The sequence below is a fragment of the Rhipicephalus microplus genome, unplaced genomic scaffold (genome assembly GCF_043290135.1).
Source record: "Rhipicephalus microplus isolate Deutch F79 unplaced genomic scaffold, USDA_Rmic scaffold_18, whole genome shotgun sequence".
In the NCBI taxonomy this organism is placed as follows: domain Eukaryota; kingdom Metazoa; phylum Arthropoda; class Arachnida; order Ixodida; family Ixodidae; genus Rhipicephalus; species Rhipicephalus microplus.
The window spans coordinates 617,066-630,337 of NW_027464591.1; the positions used below are offsets into that span (position 1 = coordinate 617,066).

Below are 13,272 nucleotides of genomic sequence, written 5' to 3' on the forward strand. Positions count from 1 at the left end.
CATGTAACACGCGGCTCCTGCGCAATCTTCACTGCCACCTTGTCTACTTGACTGTTCACTGTCATTTCTAGGTTAAGGGCACCCCATACGACAGCGTTCGGCAGGAAGTGGTCACCCTGCTGAACGAAACTGGTCTGATTCAGTACCGTTCTGATCTGGTGGACACGTTGTCCTTGGGCCAACAGCGACGCCTCTGCGCTGCTCTGGCCATCGTGTCCAAGCCGAAGGTAGGGGAGAAAATATGCAAACGTTGGGAATGTTGTACACTCTGTATTCAAGGGAATTGTGCAGCCAGACGTGGTACGATGCATACGAGCCATTCATTTTATGCCGTATTAGTGCATTGACAATGCGTCCTGTCTATTAGCAATGATTGTACCCTGTGGCGTTGTTATTGTTGAAATAGGTTCGTTCTTAACACTTCCCTTCACACTGCTGTAAGCGCGAGCAATACAATGGTACTTAGAGCGCACATAATACATTGCAGAGGTGTGTAACGATGCGAAAACCCCGTTTGTAGATTCGCTCGATCTATTCTGACCTACCGTGATATTGGGCTGGGGCGGCACCTCTTCAATTTATTTTTATTCTAAACGATAGCACGCCGAAGTTATGTTTTATTCTCGAGAACATAATTGCACAGAAACAGTTGTCTACCCACAGGCGTATTTAATGAAGCACTGATAATTGCTTGGTAAAGCTGAAGATACGATGAAAGTGGCCGCTGTTGTCATAGTGGAATCTATGGCAGCTTTAATACATAAGTATTTCTAGTTCAAGGCTATGAAACTCGCTTTACGCGCACACCACTTTCGTTCATACGTGAAGGTGTTGGACGAAAGTTCGAGGCAGCATCGGACAAGTGGGTAACAATAGCTGCTTTCGTCCACCACTGTCGCAAATCACATGCGTTCTCATAGGCTTTGCTCTTTAAAAGCCAGCGAAGATGACTAATGCTCACAAAGAAAAAAAGCGTCATCGAAGTGCGATTGCATAAAAGTGTTAAAAACTACACCCATCCAGCACTATAAGATAAATCTTTGCCACCTAACGAAAATTCTTACTGGCCGATTGTCATAGTCAATATGAGATCCTTTGTTCCGTAGTCACTCTTCCATGTTAGCGGACGAAGAGGCTGCCAGATTCCAACTGAAGTAATTGACAGCTGAAACGTCAGATATACGAAACTAGGCTAATTAGTCCAGGGAAAACACGCACGCTATAGAGAGAGTTAAGATAGACTTTTATTTGAGGAAACGCATTATGCGCCCAAGGTGGGTGACCTCCTCATTCAAGATAGCCGCGGGCCTTCGCTATCTATCGCACTCGTTGAAACATGCTTCTCTGATTCTTCAGGCCCAGGTCTGATAACTGCGCCTCCCACTGCTTTTCGGTTAGTGGAGTGGCTCCAGAAGGTAAATGAAAAGAAGTGGTTGATGATTCTCCAATAATTTTATGACTCTCTTTTAACAGTAATTAAATATGTCTTTCTAATAAAGTTTTCTTCGCACCTATAGGCTGTCACCCATTGTGTGGTCTACAGAATGGGTGACAGAGGCGAGATGTGAATTCGTGGACTACGGCAACTTTACCAGATTTCATCGGGTGCCATCTTCTTTCCTTGTCTGCTTAATGTTATCATAGCTATAGCGTGTCACTGACTAAATCGCAGTAAATAACTACCCAGGTGATCATCTTGGATGAGCCCACGGCCAACATGGACCCCGAGGGCCGCCGTGAGATGTGGGAGCTTCTCCTTAAGATTCGTAGGAGCTGCGCGCTATTCCTCACGACCCAGCATCTTGATGAAGCAGACGTCCTGGCTGACCGCATACTCATCATAGTCAATGGCAGAATTCGGTAGGCGCCGCAGTTTTCATTGAATGTTGGGAATCTATGAGTAGCTATACCGTTCTCACGCATGTTACGAAAATCCTGACAACACAGCACAGGTATGCCTGTAATGTATTGCGCGAATGGTTTTAGAAATGGTAATGTCGCCATTTTGACTCATTTTACTTCGGACTGCCATGGAAAAAATGCTTATACTGTGACGATCTTCGTGCCAGAGCTCGAAGCTTCATCATGTATGATCACGTGCATGCCCATTTGTATAGTTCCTTCTTGGTCTTAAAGAGGATATGTGAGCACTAGAACACTGCTTTCGGAGCTGTGCTTACAGTACTTCTTTGTACCACCTTATGGATCCTGGATGCTGCCTCGCCGAGTATTAGACTGCACAGCTACACATCATGTACCCTTGGTGGCTAAGATGGCATGAATTGTGTGAATATGGCAGCAGTCGGTACCGTGCAGATGCCTTATTATCTGTTATTGGCCCACATAAGTGTACGTAGAGTGTGTGAATAAGGAATTTGTTTTCATTTAGTCGAGAACTAAATCACTGAGAAACATTCATACAAGCAGAGCATGCGTAATGAGCTATTTAAGTTACGCACTATACCATGCTAGTGAAGAGAACGCTTCAGACTGATTTTATGGCACAATTTGCATACACGAACTAAAGTTCTTAAGGTTCGTTGCACTGATCGTTTATTGGTGAAAGGGGTAAGGGTGTGTACAGTATAGGCACGCTACGTGCTTGGTGTGGGCTGCACCCTGGAGTTTATCTTTTGCGGCTCTTTCCTTTCAGTCAGTCATGCAGCATATTGCACGCCTTAATGGCCTACCACATAATCATATTATATAATAGCTCTACTTACAGTGCACAAAACACCGTCACGTGACTCTAAGTAAACAAGTGTTCCTTGAAGACACATACGAAAGAAAGTTTAGCAATAAAGAATCATTCGCTCGGGGTCATTTGTATACGCAACGGTTATCTTGAAAAAAAGGAAAAAAGAACCAGCGAAAAACCACATGGGGACAGTGAAGAAGAACACTACACAGGACAAGCGCTTGTTCTTTTTCACTATCTTCGTGTGGTTTTTTGCTTATTATTCTTTCCTATTATTATAAACCAACTAGACCAAAATGCTGACAATGATAATATGTAGGGTTTAGCGTCCCAAAGCCACCATATGTTTTTTAGATACACCATAGTGGAGGGCTCTGGAAATTTTGACCACCTGGTGTTCTTTAACGTGCCCCCAAATCAGAGCACACGGGCCTACAAGATTTCCGCCTCCATCAGAAACTAAGCCGCCTCAGTACCTTAGCCACTAGATCACCGTGTCGGGGCTCGCCCAGAAAGCTATGTTACTGATTATCTCCGAACTCCATATAAAGTGAAGTTGACATAACTAATCAAATGCCAACACTTCTATAACTCCAAGTGAGAGAGTTGTCTATAATAAGTTATTTACGCAATAACAGCGCTGAAAAAAAGGCCCTTGTTCATTTTAACATTACGGAGACATTTATTTAGGCAAATAAAAATGAAAGCTCGTTCTTTTTGTTTTGTCCAGATGCGCCGGTTCTCCGACATTCCTGAAGCAGCGCTTCAACACTGGCTACCGCATGTTAATCTACAAGAGCCCCACTTGCGACGTGCATCGCATAGAGACGCTTCTCCGCAAGTATGCACCTAAAGTGAAACTGCAGAGCGACTCCTTCAACGAGGTCACCTTCCTTTTGGGACATACTCCCTCCACTAAACGCATCATCAACATGTTTCGGGTGAGTTCACCCGACATGTTTTAACGCCTTTGTTCGAGGGCTGTACCAAAACTGAGGTTGTGAGCTACAGCCTTGAGAGAAGGTGCTAGTGTAATTAGGACAGCAGTACCGTGAACAGTGGATCTCTGTAACTCGAGCACACCCATGCCTGATTCGCTACGTTCCTCAGTGTTCGCTTGGCAGCCAACGGAGATGAAGTGTTCATCACCGCTCCCGTCAAGTGCGACGTTTGAGCATTACTTCACTTTCTTCACGCACGGAAACGGCCACCCATGAAGGTTCATAGGCAAATTACCGAGGTTTATCGTGAATAGTGTATGGCCGTTTAGCACGTCCGCAAATTGTGCCGGGAAACAACCTATTGTTGTTGCAGGAAGGCAACAAAGTGAAGTTGTTGGACTCTACAATCACGGGATATTAAACGTGGGTGTTTGATCATACCCCAGAAAAAAAAAACAATCTCGTTTGTGGCGTCAGTCTGGTTCACTGGCACCGCCCTTCAAGAGCGACGATCATGTCTGAGCAGAGGCGATGCGCTTCCTCAATGGGTTGGTGGGAGGCTTCTTCAACTGAGCAATACAAACGCTGGAACACAATCTTCAAATGTGTGTCGAAGAATGGAAGCCACGTTGAAAACTAGACAAAAGTGTAAGCTTTTTAATGACGTATCAATTGATAACAATATTAGTTTTTATTTGTAAAAATGTGGGTATCTTAATTTTGGTACAAAACTCGTACATTATATAACACAGGCCGCAAGTCAGTGTCACGTTCTAAAGAAAACAGTCCAACTCATTTTTGCCAGTCCTTACTAGAAGGCTATATGTGTCTTTAAGAATACAGGTGAGTTCTTTTTCGAGATTTTTATGCTATTGTTAGAGAGTTGTACCAACCAAAAGGCTGTTAACGCACCTCTTAAAAGACGTGAAATCGGCGATGAGTAAGGTAAAAACACAGTATACAATACTGAAGGGAGACTTCAATGCAAATGTAGGAAAGAAACAAGCTGGAGAGCAGGCAGTAGGAGATTATCGCATCAGTAGCAGAGATGCCATACGGCATTTCTACTACAGAAAGCGAGGGAGCCGTAACTGGCTATGAAGGAGCCCTAATCGCGAAAATAACAAAATAGACTTTATACCGAGTGCACACTCCGGCATCGTGCAGGATGTGGAAGTGCCTGGCAAGGTACGATGCAGTGACTATAGAATGGTACGGTCCCGAGTTTGCCTAGACTGAAGAAGGAACGACAGAAACGTATACGCAAGAAGCCAATCAATGAGTTAGCACTGAGAGGGAAAGTACAGGAAATCGGAGTCTCGATTCAGCACAGGTACTCGACTCTTATCGAGGGAAGCAGCATTAGCGTTGACGAAATTAGTGATAATCTGACGAGTATCATTACGGATTGTGCAGTGGAAGGTTGAGGTACTGTAGTTACACAGGACACTAGCTAGCTGTCCCAGGAAACAAAGAATCGCATTAGGAAGCATCAAAGCATGAAAGCCTCAAGTACAACAGACAAAATAGAGTTGGTAGAGCTTTCGAAGTTGATTAATAGGCGTAAGGTATCCAATGCAAAGAGGTATAACATGGAGAGAATTGAACATGCTCTGAAGAACGGAGGAAGCGTCAAAGCAGTTAGGAGAAAACTTTGTATAGGCAAAAAACAACAACAAAAAAACAAAAACAAGATGTATGCACTAAGGTACAAAGAAGGCAAAGTAACTACCAATATGAGTAGGATAGTAAAACTAGCGGAGAAGTTTTACAGATATCGGTACAGTAGCCAGCACAACCACGACCTTAATACAAGAACTAGATGAAAACCAGATGACACTGCACCAGTAATGATAGAAGTCAGAAGACCCATAGAGAGCATGCAAAGAGGCAAAGCTGCTGGTGAGGATCTGCTGAAAGATGGAAGACAGATTGTGTTAGAAAAACTAGCGACCCTGTTTATGAGGTGTCTCCTGACGGGAAGAGTACCAGAATCTTTGAAGAATGCCAACATCATTTTAATACATAAGAAAGAAGACGACAAGGACTCCAAGGATCACAGGTCGATCAGCTTGCTCTCCGTAGTATACAAGCTATTTACAAAGGTAATTGCTAAGAGAATTAAGACAACATTATAATTCAATCAACCAATGGAACAAGCAGGATTTCGAACAGGCCAATCAACAATCGACCACATTCATACTATCAATCACGTAATAGAGAAATCCTCAGAATATAGCCAACCACAATACATTGCCTTCATAGATTACGAGAAGACGTTTGATTCAGTAAAAATTTCAGCAGTCATGCAGACACTGCGGAATCAGGGCGTCGACGAAGAATATATAAACATCCTAAAATAAATCTACAGGGGATCAACTGCTACCATAGTGATTCATGAAGAAAACAACAAAATACCGATCCAGAAGGGTGTAAGGCAGGGGGATACAATCTCCCCAATGCTATTTACCGCGTGCTCACAGGAGGTTTTCAGAGGCCTAGAATGGGAACAGTTAGGCATAAGAGTTAATGGAGAGTACCCTAGTGACCTGCGCTTTGCCGATGACATTGCATTGCTGAGTAATGTAGGGGCCGAATGGCAGCTCATGATTACGGAGTTGGACAAGAAGAGCAAGAAAGTTGGTCTGAAAATTAATCTGCAGAAAACGAAAGTAATGTACAACAACCTCGGAAGAGAACAGCGCTTCGAGATAGGCAACAGTGCACTTGAAGTTGTAAAAGACTACATCTACTTAGGACAGGTAACAATTACGGAGCCGTACCACACGATTGAAGTAACTAGAACTATCAGAATGTGGTGGAGCATATTTGGCAAGCACTCTCAACTCATGACTGGTAGATTGCCACTCTATCTCTCAAGAGGAAGGTATATAACAGCTGCATACTGCCGGTACTTAGCTACGGAGCAAAAACCATGAGACTTACAAAGAGGGTTAAGCTTAAATTTTGGACGGCGCAACGAGCAATGGACAAAAAAATGGGACGTGTAACCTTGAGAGACAAGAAGAGAGCAGAGCGGATTAGGGAACAAAGCGGGGTTAAGGATATCTTAGTTGAAATCAAGAAAAGTAAATGGAGATGGGCTGGTCATGTAGCACATAGACAGGATAACCGGTGATCATTAAGGGTAACTAACTGGATTCCCAGAGAAGGCAAGCGGGTTAGGGGGAGACTGAAGGTTAGGTGGGTAGATAAGATTAAGAGGTTTGCGCGTAGAAATTGGCAGAAGCAAGCATTGGACCAAGTTGACTGGCGGAACATGGGAGAGGCCTTTGTACTGCAGTGGACATAGTCAGGCTGATGATGATGATAATGTTATACGTGACAAGTCGGAGCTCCACGAAAAGGATAACACATAATTTGTTTATCTTTAAAAGAGCGCAGTGAACGACGTATTGCGCATGCCCCATTTTACTAAAAGCACAGCCTGCCACCTCAGTGTTTTTGTAGGCAATCATTTTCAGTATGCGCGTCCTATCACTATACGTTGAACCTATTCAGCCTCCTTCCATGTTGCAGAAATAGACGTTGAATGCAATAGCAGAGCTTCCGTTAAATTGCTTCATCATCTCCCCCATCATTTTCTAGATGCTACCGAGAGTGAAGTGGAGTGCAGTGAATAAAAAGGAAAAAATTATAATCTTTCAACGTTACAGGACATCGAAAAGCAGAGCAGCCACTTGGGCATTGAGTCGCTGGGCTTGACAGTGACCTCACTCGAAGACGTCCTCATAGGTGTCGCCGAAGAACACCACGTGCACCATCATAAGCTCACTGAGACCATCAAGCAGCATGATGCGTCGATGATCGAAACCAAGGGTTAGTTTTACACCATGCGCAGCTATTTTTCTAAGTAATTGCGAAATTTCGGCCTGCTGTTGCTTACCTACGAGCTGGACGAAAGTTTATATTGCTTTGAATTTGTGTGAAAAAATTACGTTTTGTGAAAACGTGGCAACCGAATGAAAAAAATAACTATATAAAAACGGTCTAACATACGACTTAAGTGTTGCACTTAATTTGAACTACGAAATGGGCCCGAATTACTCGCGGACTACAGTATAGAGCTCCTGTACAGTATCAGTGCGTCCACGTCCACCTTACGTGAACGTCACAAGACTGCTAAATTTGAACAATTAATACATTTTTGGCGATGTTTTTTTCTGTTAATCCCACAATGACGCCTAACTGATTTAAAATTTCCAAAAAACTGGATTATAATATACACGTAGACTAAGTAATAAGAATTACCAGCGTGTGCTGCATGGCATCGTAATGTAGCGAATGAAATTTGTTGTTATCAAATCACTCTAACCTCTAATTCTGGGCTAATTTGTGGGGGAGATTCCCTATTGCCGCGTGCTCGAAGCGTCGCTTTCTTCTCTTGTGATCTTTCCTCTTTATCGCGCAGTAACGTGGCAACTTTTGGGACAAGATATTTATTTAATTTTTTTTTTCAGAGCGAAAATTCTTATTGAGTGGGTAGTGAGGATTTTATAGCTTGCCCATCCGATCGGGTCAAACAAAACGATTTTTAGGGCAGACATCTTAATTTGATCATCAATTGTGCTCCTCCATCTCTCAACTGTCACCGGTTGTGACTCGGGGGACAAAATACAAAGACTATGTAATTGCCAACGGTCATGAATGCTTTAAGAATCATTAGGGGCGGTACTCATAAGAGAGCATAGCTTGAAATCACCATGCCTGGAATTAGTGCTCTTCCATGAGATGATAACTGATGATATATGGAGTGTCATGGCACAAGGGCCAATAAAATGAAAACTGGTTAAACTGCCAGTTCTTACTTCGTTTTGTAGAAAACGTGCAGGCATAAAGACACGGTTCTGTGCTGTAAGCTGCCTTTCAACATTTTTTTAAATATAACGTAGAAAACTGATATGGTGTAGAAAAACGGAATAATAAGCGTTCTTAACTCATGTACACATATCTGCAAGTGTGTTTCGATTTTTTCAATAAATAATTTGTGGCGCAACTGAGATAAGCATGGAATAAAGAAGGAGACAGGGTAGGGTGCGAGACTCGAATATTCCCTCACATCACCCAAATATACTTGATTACAGAAGACGCACAAGGATGGAGCGCCGCCTAAATGACTATCACATTGCACTAAAGGAAAGTTGACAATTTTCTTGTATTTTAAGCACCTTTAACACTGTGATTCCTTGTGACGATGCCCCGCCGCGGTGGTATATATTGGCTAAGGTACTCGGCTGCGGACCCGCAGGTTGCGGGATAGAATCCCGGCTGTAGCGGCTGCATTTCCTGTGAAGGCGGAACTGTTGTGGGCCCGTGTGCTCAGATTTGGGTGCCCATTAAAGAACCCCAGGTGGTCGAAATTTCCCGAGCCCTCCACTACGACGTGTCTCATAATCATGTGGTGGTTTTGGGACGTTAAACCCTAAATATCAATCAAATTCTTGTGACAATGTAAAAAAAGTTTTATCTCCTATTATTCGACATAATAAAGGCTTGAAGTTTACGCAAGAGCCACTTCAAGACAATCATATGAAGTTTCTTTTTTTACACCAACCTGTCATTAGGCGCCGTCTTGACTATACAGCCCCTGTTCACGCAAGACCTCCTACCTTACGAATCTGCACCCTCGAAAACCATGAAAAGAGCTGTGGAATTCTCTGTCGACGAAGGACGGATATCAACATGAAAGCATCCATTGTCGATGAAGGCGTTGATGCTGTGGGACCGTGTGCTCAGATTTGGGGGCTTGTTAAAGAAGCCCAGGTGGAGAAAATTTGCGGCGCCCTCCACTACGGTGTCTCTCCTAACCATGTGGCAGTTTTGGGACGTTAAACTCTAAATATCAATCAAATTCTTGTGACAATGTAAAAAAAGTTTTATCTCCTATTATTCGACACAATAAAGGCTTGAAGGTTTCGCAAGAGCCACATCAAGACAACCATATGAAGTTTCTTTTTTTACACCAGCCTGTCATTAAGCGCTATGCACATTCGTCTTGACTATACAGCCCCCGTTCACTCAAGACATTCTACCTTACGAATCTGCACCCTCGAAAACCATGAAAAGAGCTGTGGAATTCTCTGTCGACGAAGGACGGATATCAACATGAAAACATCCATTATCGATGAAGGCGTTGATGCTGTGGGACCGTGTGCTCAGATTTGGGTGCATGTTAAAGGTGGGGAAAATTTGCGGCGCCCTCCACTACGGTGTCTCTCCTAATCGTACAGTGGTTTTGCGACGTTAAGCCCAGATATCTAACGCACCATCACATCTAACACGCGTGTGCCATGGCACAACGCTTACATCAAATGCTTATCTAACCGAAAGAATTGTTCTTAACGTGCAGCAAGATGTTTACCTACTAACCACCCACGATGGACTGTCTATAAATCTGCATCATCCATCTACATATCTGCACTGAAATCCGCTAAAGACAACTTCCGTACTCAAGTTTTGCCATCTATGTTACAAAATAATGCAAAAACAATTCTCGCGATTTATTGACCCCCTATCTGACAACCATATTTCCTTGATTGACGCATCCGGTAACGAAATTAGTGAAGACCATTGCGCAGCTGTTCTTAACAATTCTTTTATTTTTCGATAAATTACTAGCAATAATGACATTATTACATAGCAGTCTAACCTTAACGCTATATCTAACTGGTGTGAAAAACGGATAATGAACCTAAACATTAAACAGTGTAAAAGCACGCGTGTATCAAAAACTTGCACTACTTCACCTGTTTGTTATCTTAATAACATTCCTTTGGATTCTGGTAACTGTTACAAGTATCTTGGAGTTCACACAACTAACCTCAACTAGTCATCTCATACTGAATACATTAATAAAAATGCTAACCACATGCTTGACTATTTACGACGTAACCTTTTTAACGTTCCACATGGTTAAAAACTGCAGCTTTGTAAAACACGAATACGTTCGAAACTAGAATATGCTACAACAGCGTGTGACTTCGCTATACTAATCTTGTAACTTCCCTCAAGCTTCATAATTGAAAATTTTGTTGAAGCGCACTAAAAAACTGAGGGACAGAAGAGGCTGACAAGGACAGCGCTTGCCTCTTCTGTCCGCCCGTTTTTTAGTGCGCTCTACCAAAATTTTCAAATATGAACGTAATCCAACTGGCCCAACTTGCCATTTTTCCTTGAGCTTGTACAGAATGACTCCGTTCATTTTATATTGACCAATTATAACATAACGACGAACATTTGAACCATGAAAACTTTTCTTGCACTCCCTTCTTTAGAATCTCGCAAAAAAGTCGCCCGTACAACTCTAGGATATACCATCATAAGATATACCATCATAATATACCGTTTCATAAGATATACCATCATTCAATCTCGCATGACCAACAACTACTTCGGCCACAGCACATCTCCCGCTGCATTGACCACCATCACAATGTAGGCATCCCTTCATGTAACACAAAAACTTTCTTCAATTCATTTTTGCCTTGCACATCAAAGTTGCACATCAAAGGAGTGGAACAGACTTCCCGGAGACAATGTTGCTATAAGCAATAACAACTTTTTCGTGTTTCATTAGCTAACATTGTGTAATAAGTTCTTTTTGTTGCAATAGCTAACATTCTATAATTAGGTTAGGTGTTGTATTACCTAACATGTATTATTATCTAGTATATTAGCAGACATTGTACTTTTAAGAGATATATTTGTACAACCTAAGCATATTGACTGCTTTTTGTTCATCTAATATTTTTAATGTAAATAGCCCACCCACCCTCTTTATTGCCATATGGCCCTGAGGGTAAAATAAATGAATAAATAAATAAATATCAATCAAATAATTAGGAAAATATAACCGTTTCTGCAATCTGTAGTAAAAGCATCAGATCGAACACATTGACGCCACGCTTGTCAGAAGCAACAGAGCAATCATCAAACCGAGCCTGGAAGCTTATGTTTTATAGCAACTAGTGGTGACGCAAGCCTCCGATGAAGCTGCGGTGGCACTGTTCCTAATCGGAAGCGTGTTGCAGCAAGTGGCCGTGTCACGCCGGCCTAACCGGAGGCGAGACGTGGCTGCGCAGGTTTGTGCACAGTGTTTGCCACAGAGCCCCTGCAACAATGTGTCTGTGGTCTGCGTTGTTGAAGTCGTGCGAGTCCACAGTGAAGGACAGTTGTCAGGAGCAGATTTCAAGGCTGTTTTTAGCCGGTTTTCCTTTTGGGGGCCATTACCACAGTAATTTGAAAAAAAAGTTCCAAACAGGCGGGACGTTTCAGTGATCTTTTCGGCCCCCAATTAGCTTTTGAAGCTCTGTGCCTGCATTCTCTGTATTTGGTGTTGCATCTCTTGAGAATAGAGGAGCCGCCTCAGCAACATTTTGCAGTTTTGCCCTTGCACGCTCAAGTGCGACTGAGTACGAATTGAGAAAGCACTATGCTCTATGCTGCGCTGATGTACTTAGTACAAATGCGCACGACCATGCGTGGACTTGCCATTTCGATGTGCTTTGTGTGGCTGTGCACCACTGTTTGGACGAACTCATGTGATAGGACGAAGCAGGCAGACGTTAGCACGTGAAGTACTTGATGCAGATAAAAGGGAACGAATGCGTCAGTGTCCCGTCGATCACTTTGTACAAGAAAGAACACCTATTTCTAGATCGCGCTGTGCTAAAGCTTTGCTCCGTTTTTATGCAATGTGAGCGTTGCTTGTGCTGCACCTCCTCTTTGCGCGCCTTCTGGAAGCATATATGATTGGGTGATGTGAGCAAAAACTAAACGAGCTGCCCAGCGCTCAACTTCGTCGACGCCTTTTTTTTCCTGCTTAGCTGAGTTGCGCGACAAATATTTTATCAAACTGTGCATCAACTTGCCCAACGTCCCAATGTTCTAAAATGATTCTGTTTCTTTCATTCGGGCACATAGCGTTCCTAACCGTGGTATCGTGATTTTGGGGCAGATATACCCAGCAATTAGTCGATTCATCATTGCTTGAAAAGGTCAGGCTATACAGGAATCAATCCACAAATTCTATTCCGCCTTCGTGCAGGCACCTTAGTAAACGTAATGGCGAGCACGGTCTCCTCGAATCCGGGATGCGCACGCCGCATGTGGGCGGTGTTCTGCAAGCGAGCCACCTGCGTCTCACGGCAACTCAAGATCCCACTCTTCAGTTGGCTGCTGCCCATGATGCTGCTGTGGCTGCTCTTCACTTTCGAGGACGTGGCACTGTACCGCAACGCCATCGTTGCTGAACACGTGGGCAACACGCTCTCCTACAGCTTCGTCGAGCTTGTCGGCAAGGCCAACGTAAGACTATTTATCAGCGTGGTCCTTTGTTAGTTTTAACTAACACGCCAAGGATGACAAGGTGCATTCGACAAAGATAGGTCCTCCTATCGAAACGTTGGCCAGCCTGTTTGAGGCAAATCCACTGCTCACCCTGATTATCCCACTACGCGTTTCCATCTGTCGTCTCCCATCTAGATTCTGAAAAACAAAAACAAAAATGGGAGCAAGCTGTTGAATGTGTGTTTGATTCGTTGCTTCTAATATTATATCAACAAATGAAGACATGCTGATCAGCATAACAAACAGTATCGTGGTCATTTTTTG

The 13,272-nt window shown here is 43.2% G+C and overlaps 1 protein-coding gene across 1 annotated transcript; it reads left to right on the plus strand.

Moving 5' to 3' along the window:
• Nucleotides 1-1,701: 1,701 nt before the first annotated feature.
• LOC142785128 (phospholipid-transporting ATPase ABCA3-like) lies at nucleotides 1,702-13,272 on the plus strand. The gene is made up of 4 exons (XM_075883569.1): nucleotides 1,702-1,860; nucleotides 3,429-3,639; nucleotides 7,317-7,479; nucleotides 12,707-13,272. Exons 1-4 carry the CDS (start codon nucleotides 1,718-1,720, stop codon nucleotides 12,997-12,999), a joined length of 810 nt encoding a protein of 269 aa, XP_075739684.1. The 5' UTR covers nucleotides 1,702-1,717; the 3' UTR covers nucleotides 13,000-13,272.

Bases quoted from the DNA above. Each gene is read 5' to 3' on its own strand.
- LOC142785128 (XM_075883569.1), top strand. From the start codon at position 1,718: ATGGACCCCGAGGGCCGCCGTGAGATGTGGGAGCTTCTCCTTAAGATT. The intron at 1,861-3,428 runs GTAGGCGCCGCA...TGTTTTGTCCAG, and splicing joins ATAGTCAATGGCAGAATTCG to ATGCGCCGGTTCTCCGACAT. The intron at 7,480-12,706 runs GTTAGTTTTACA...GCCTTCGTGCAG, and splicing joins GTCGATGATCGAAACCAAGG to GCACCTTAGTAAACGTAATG.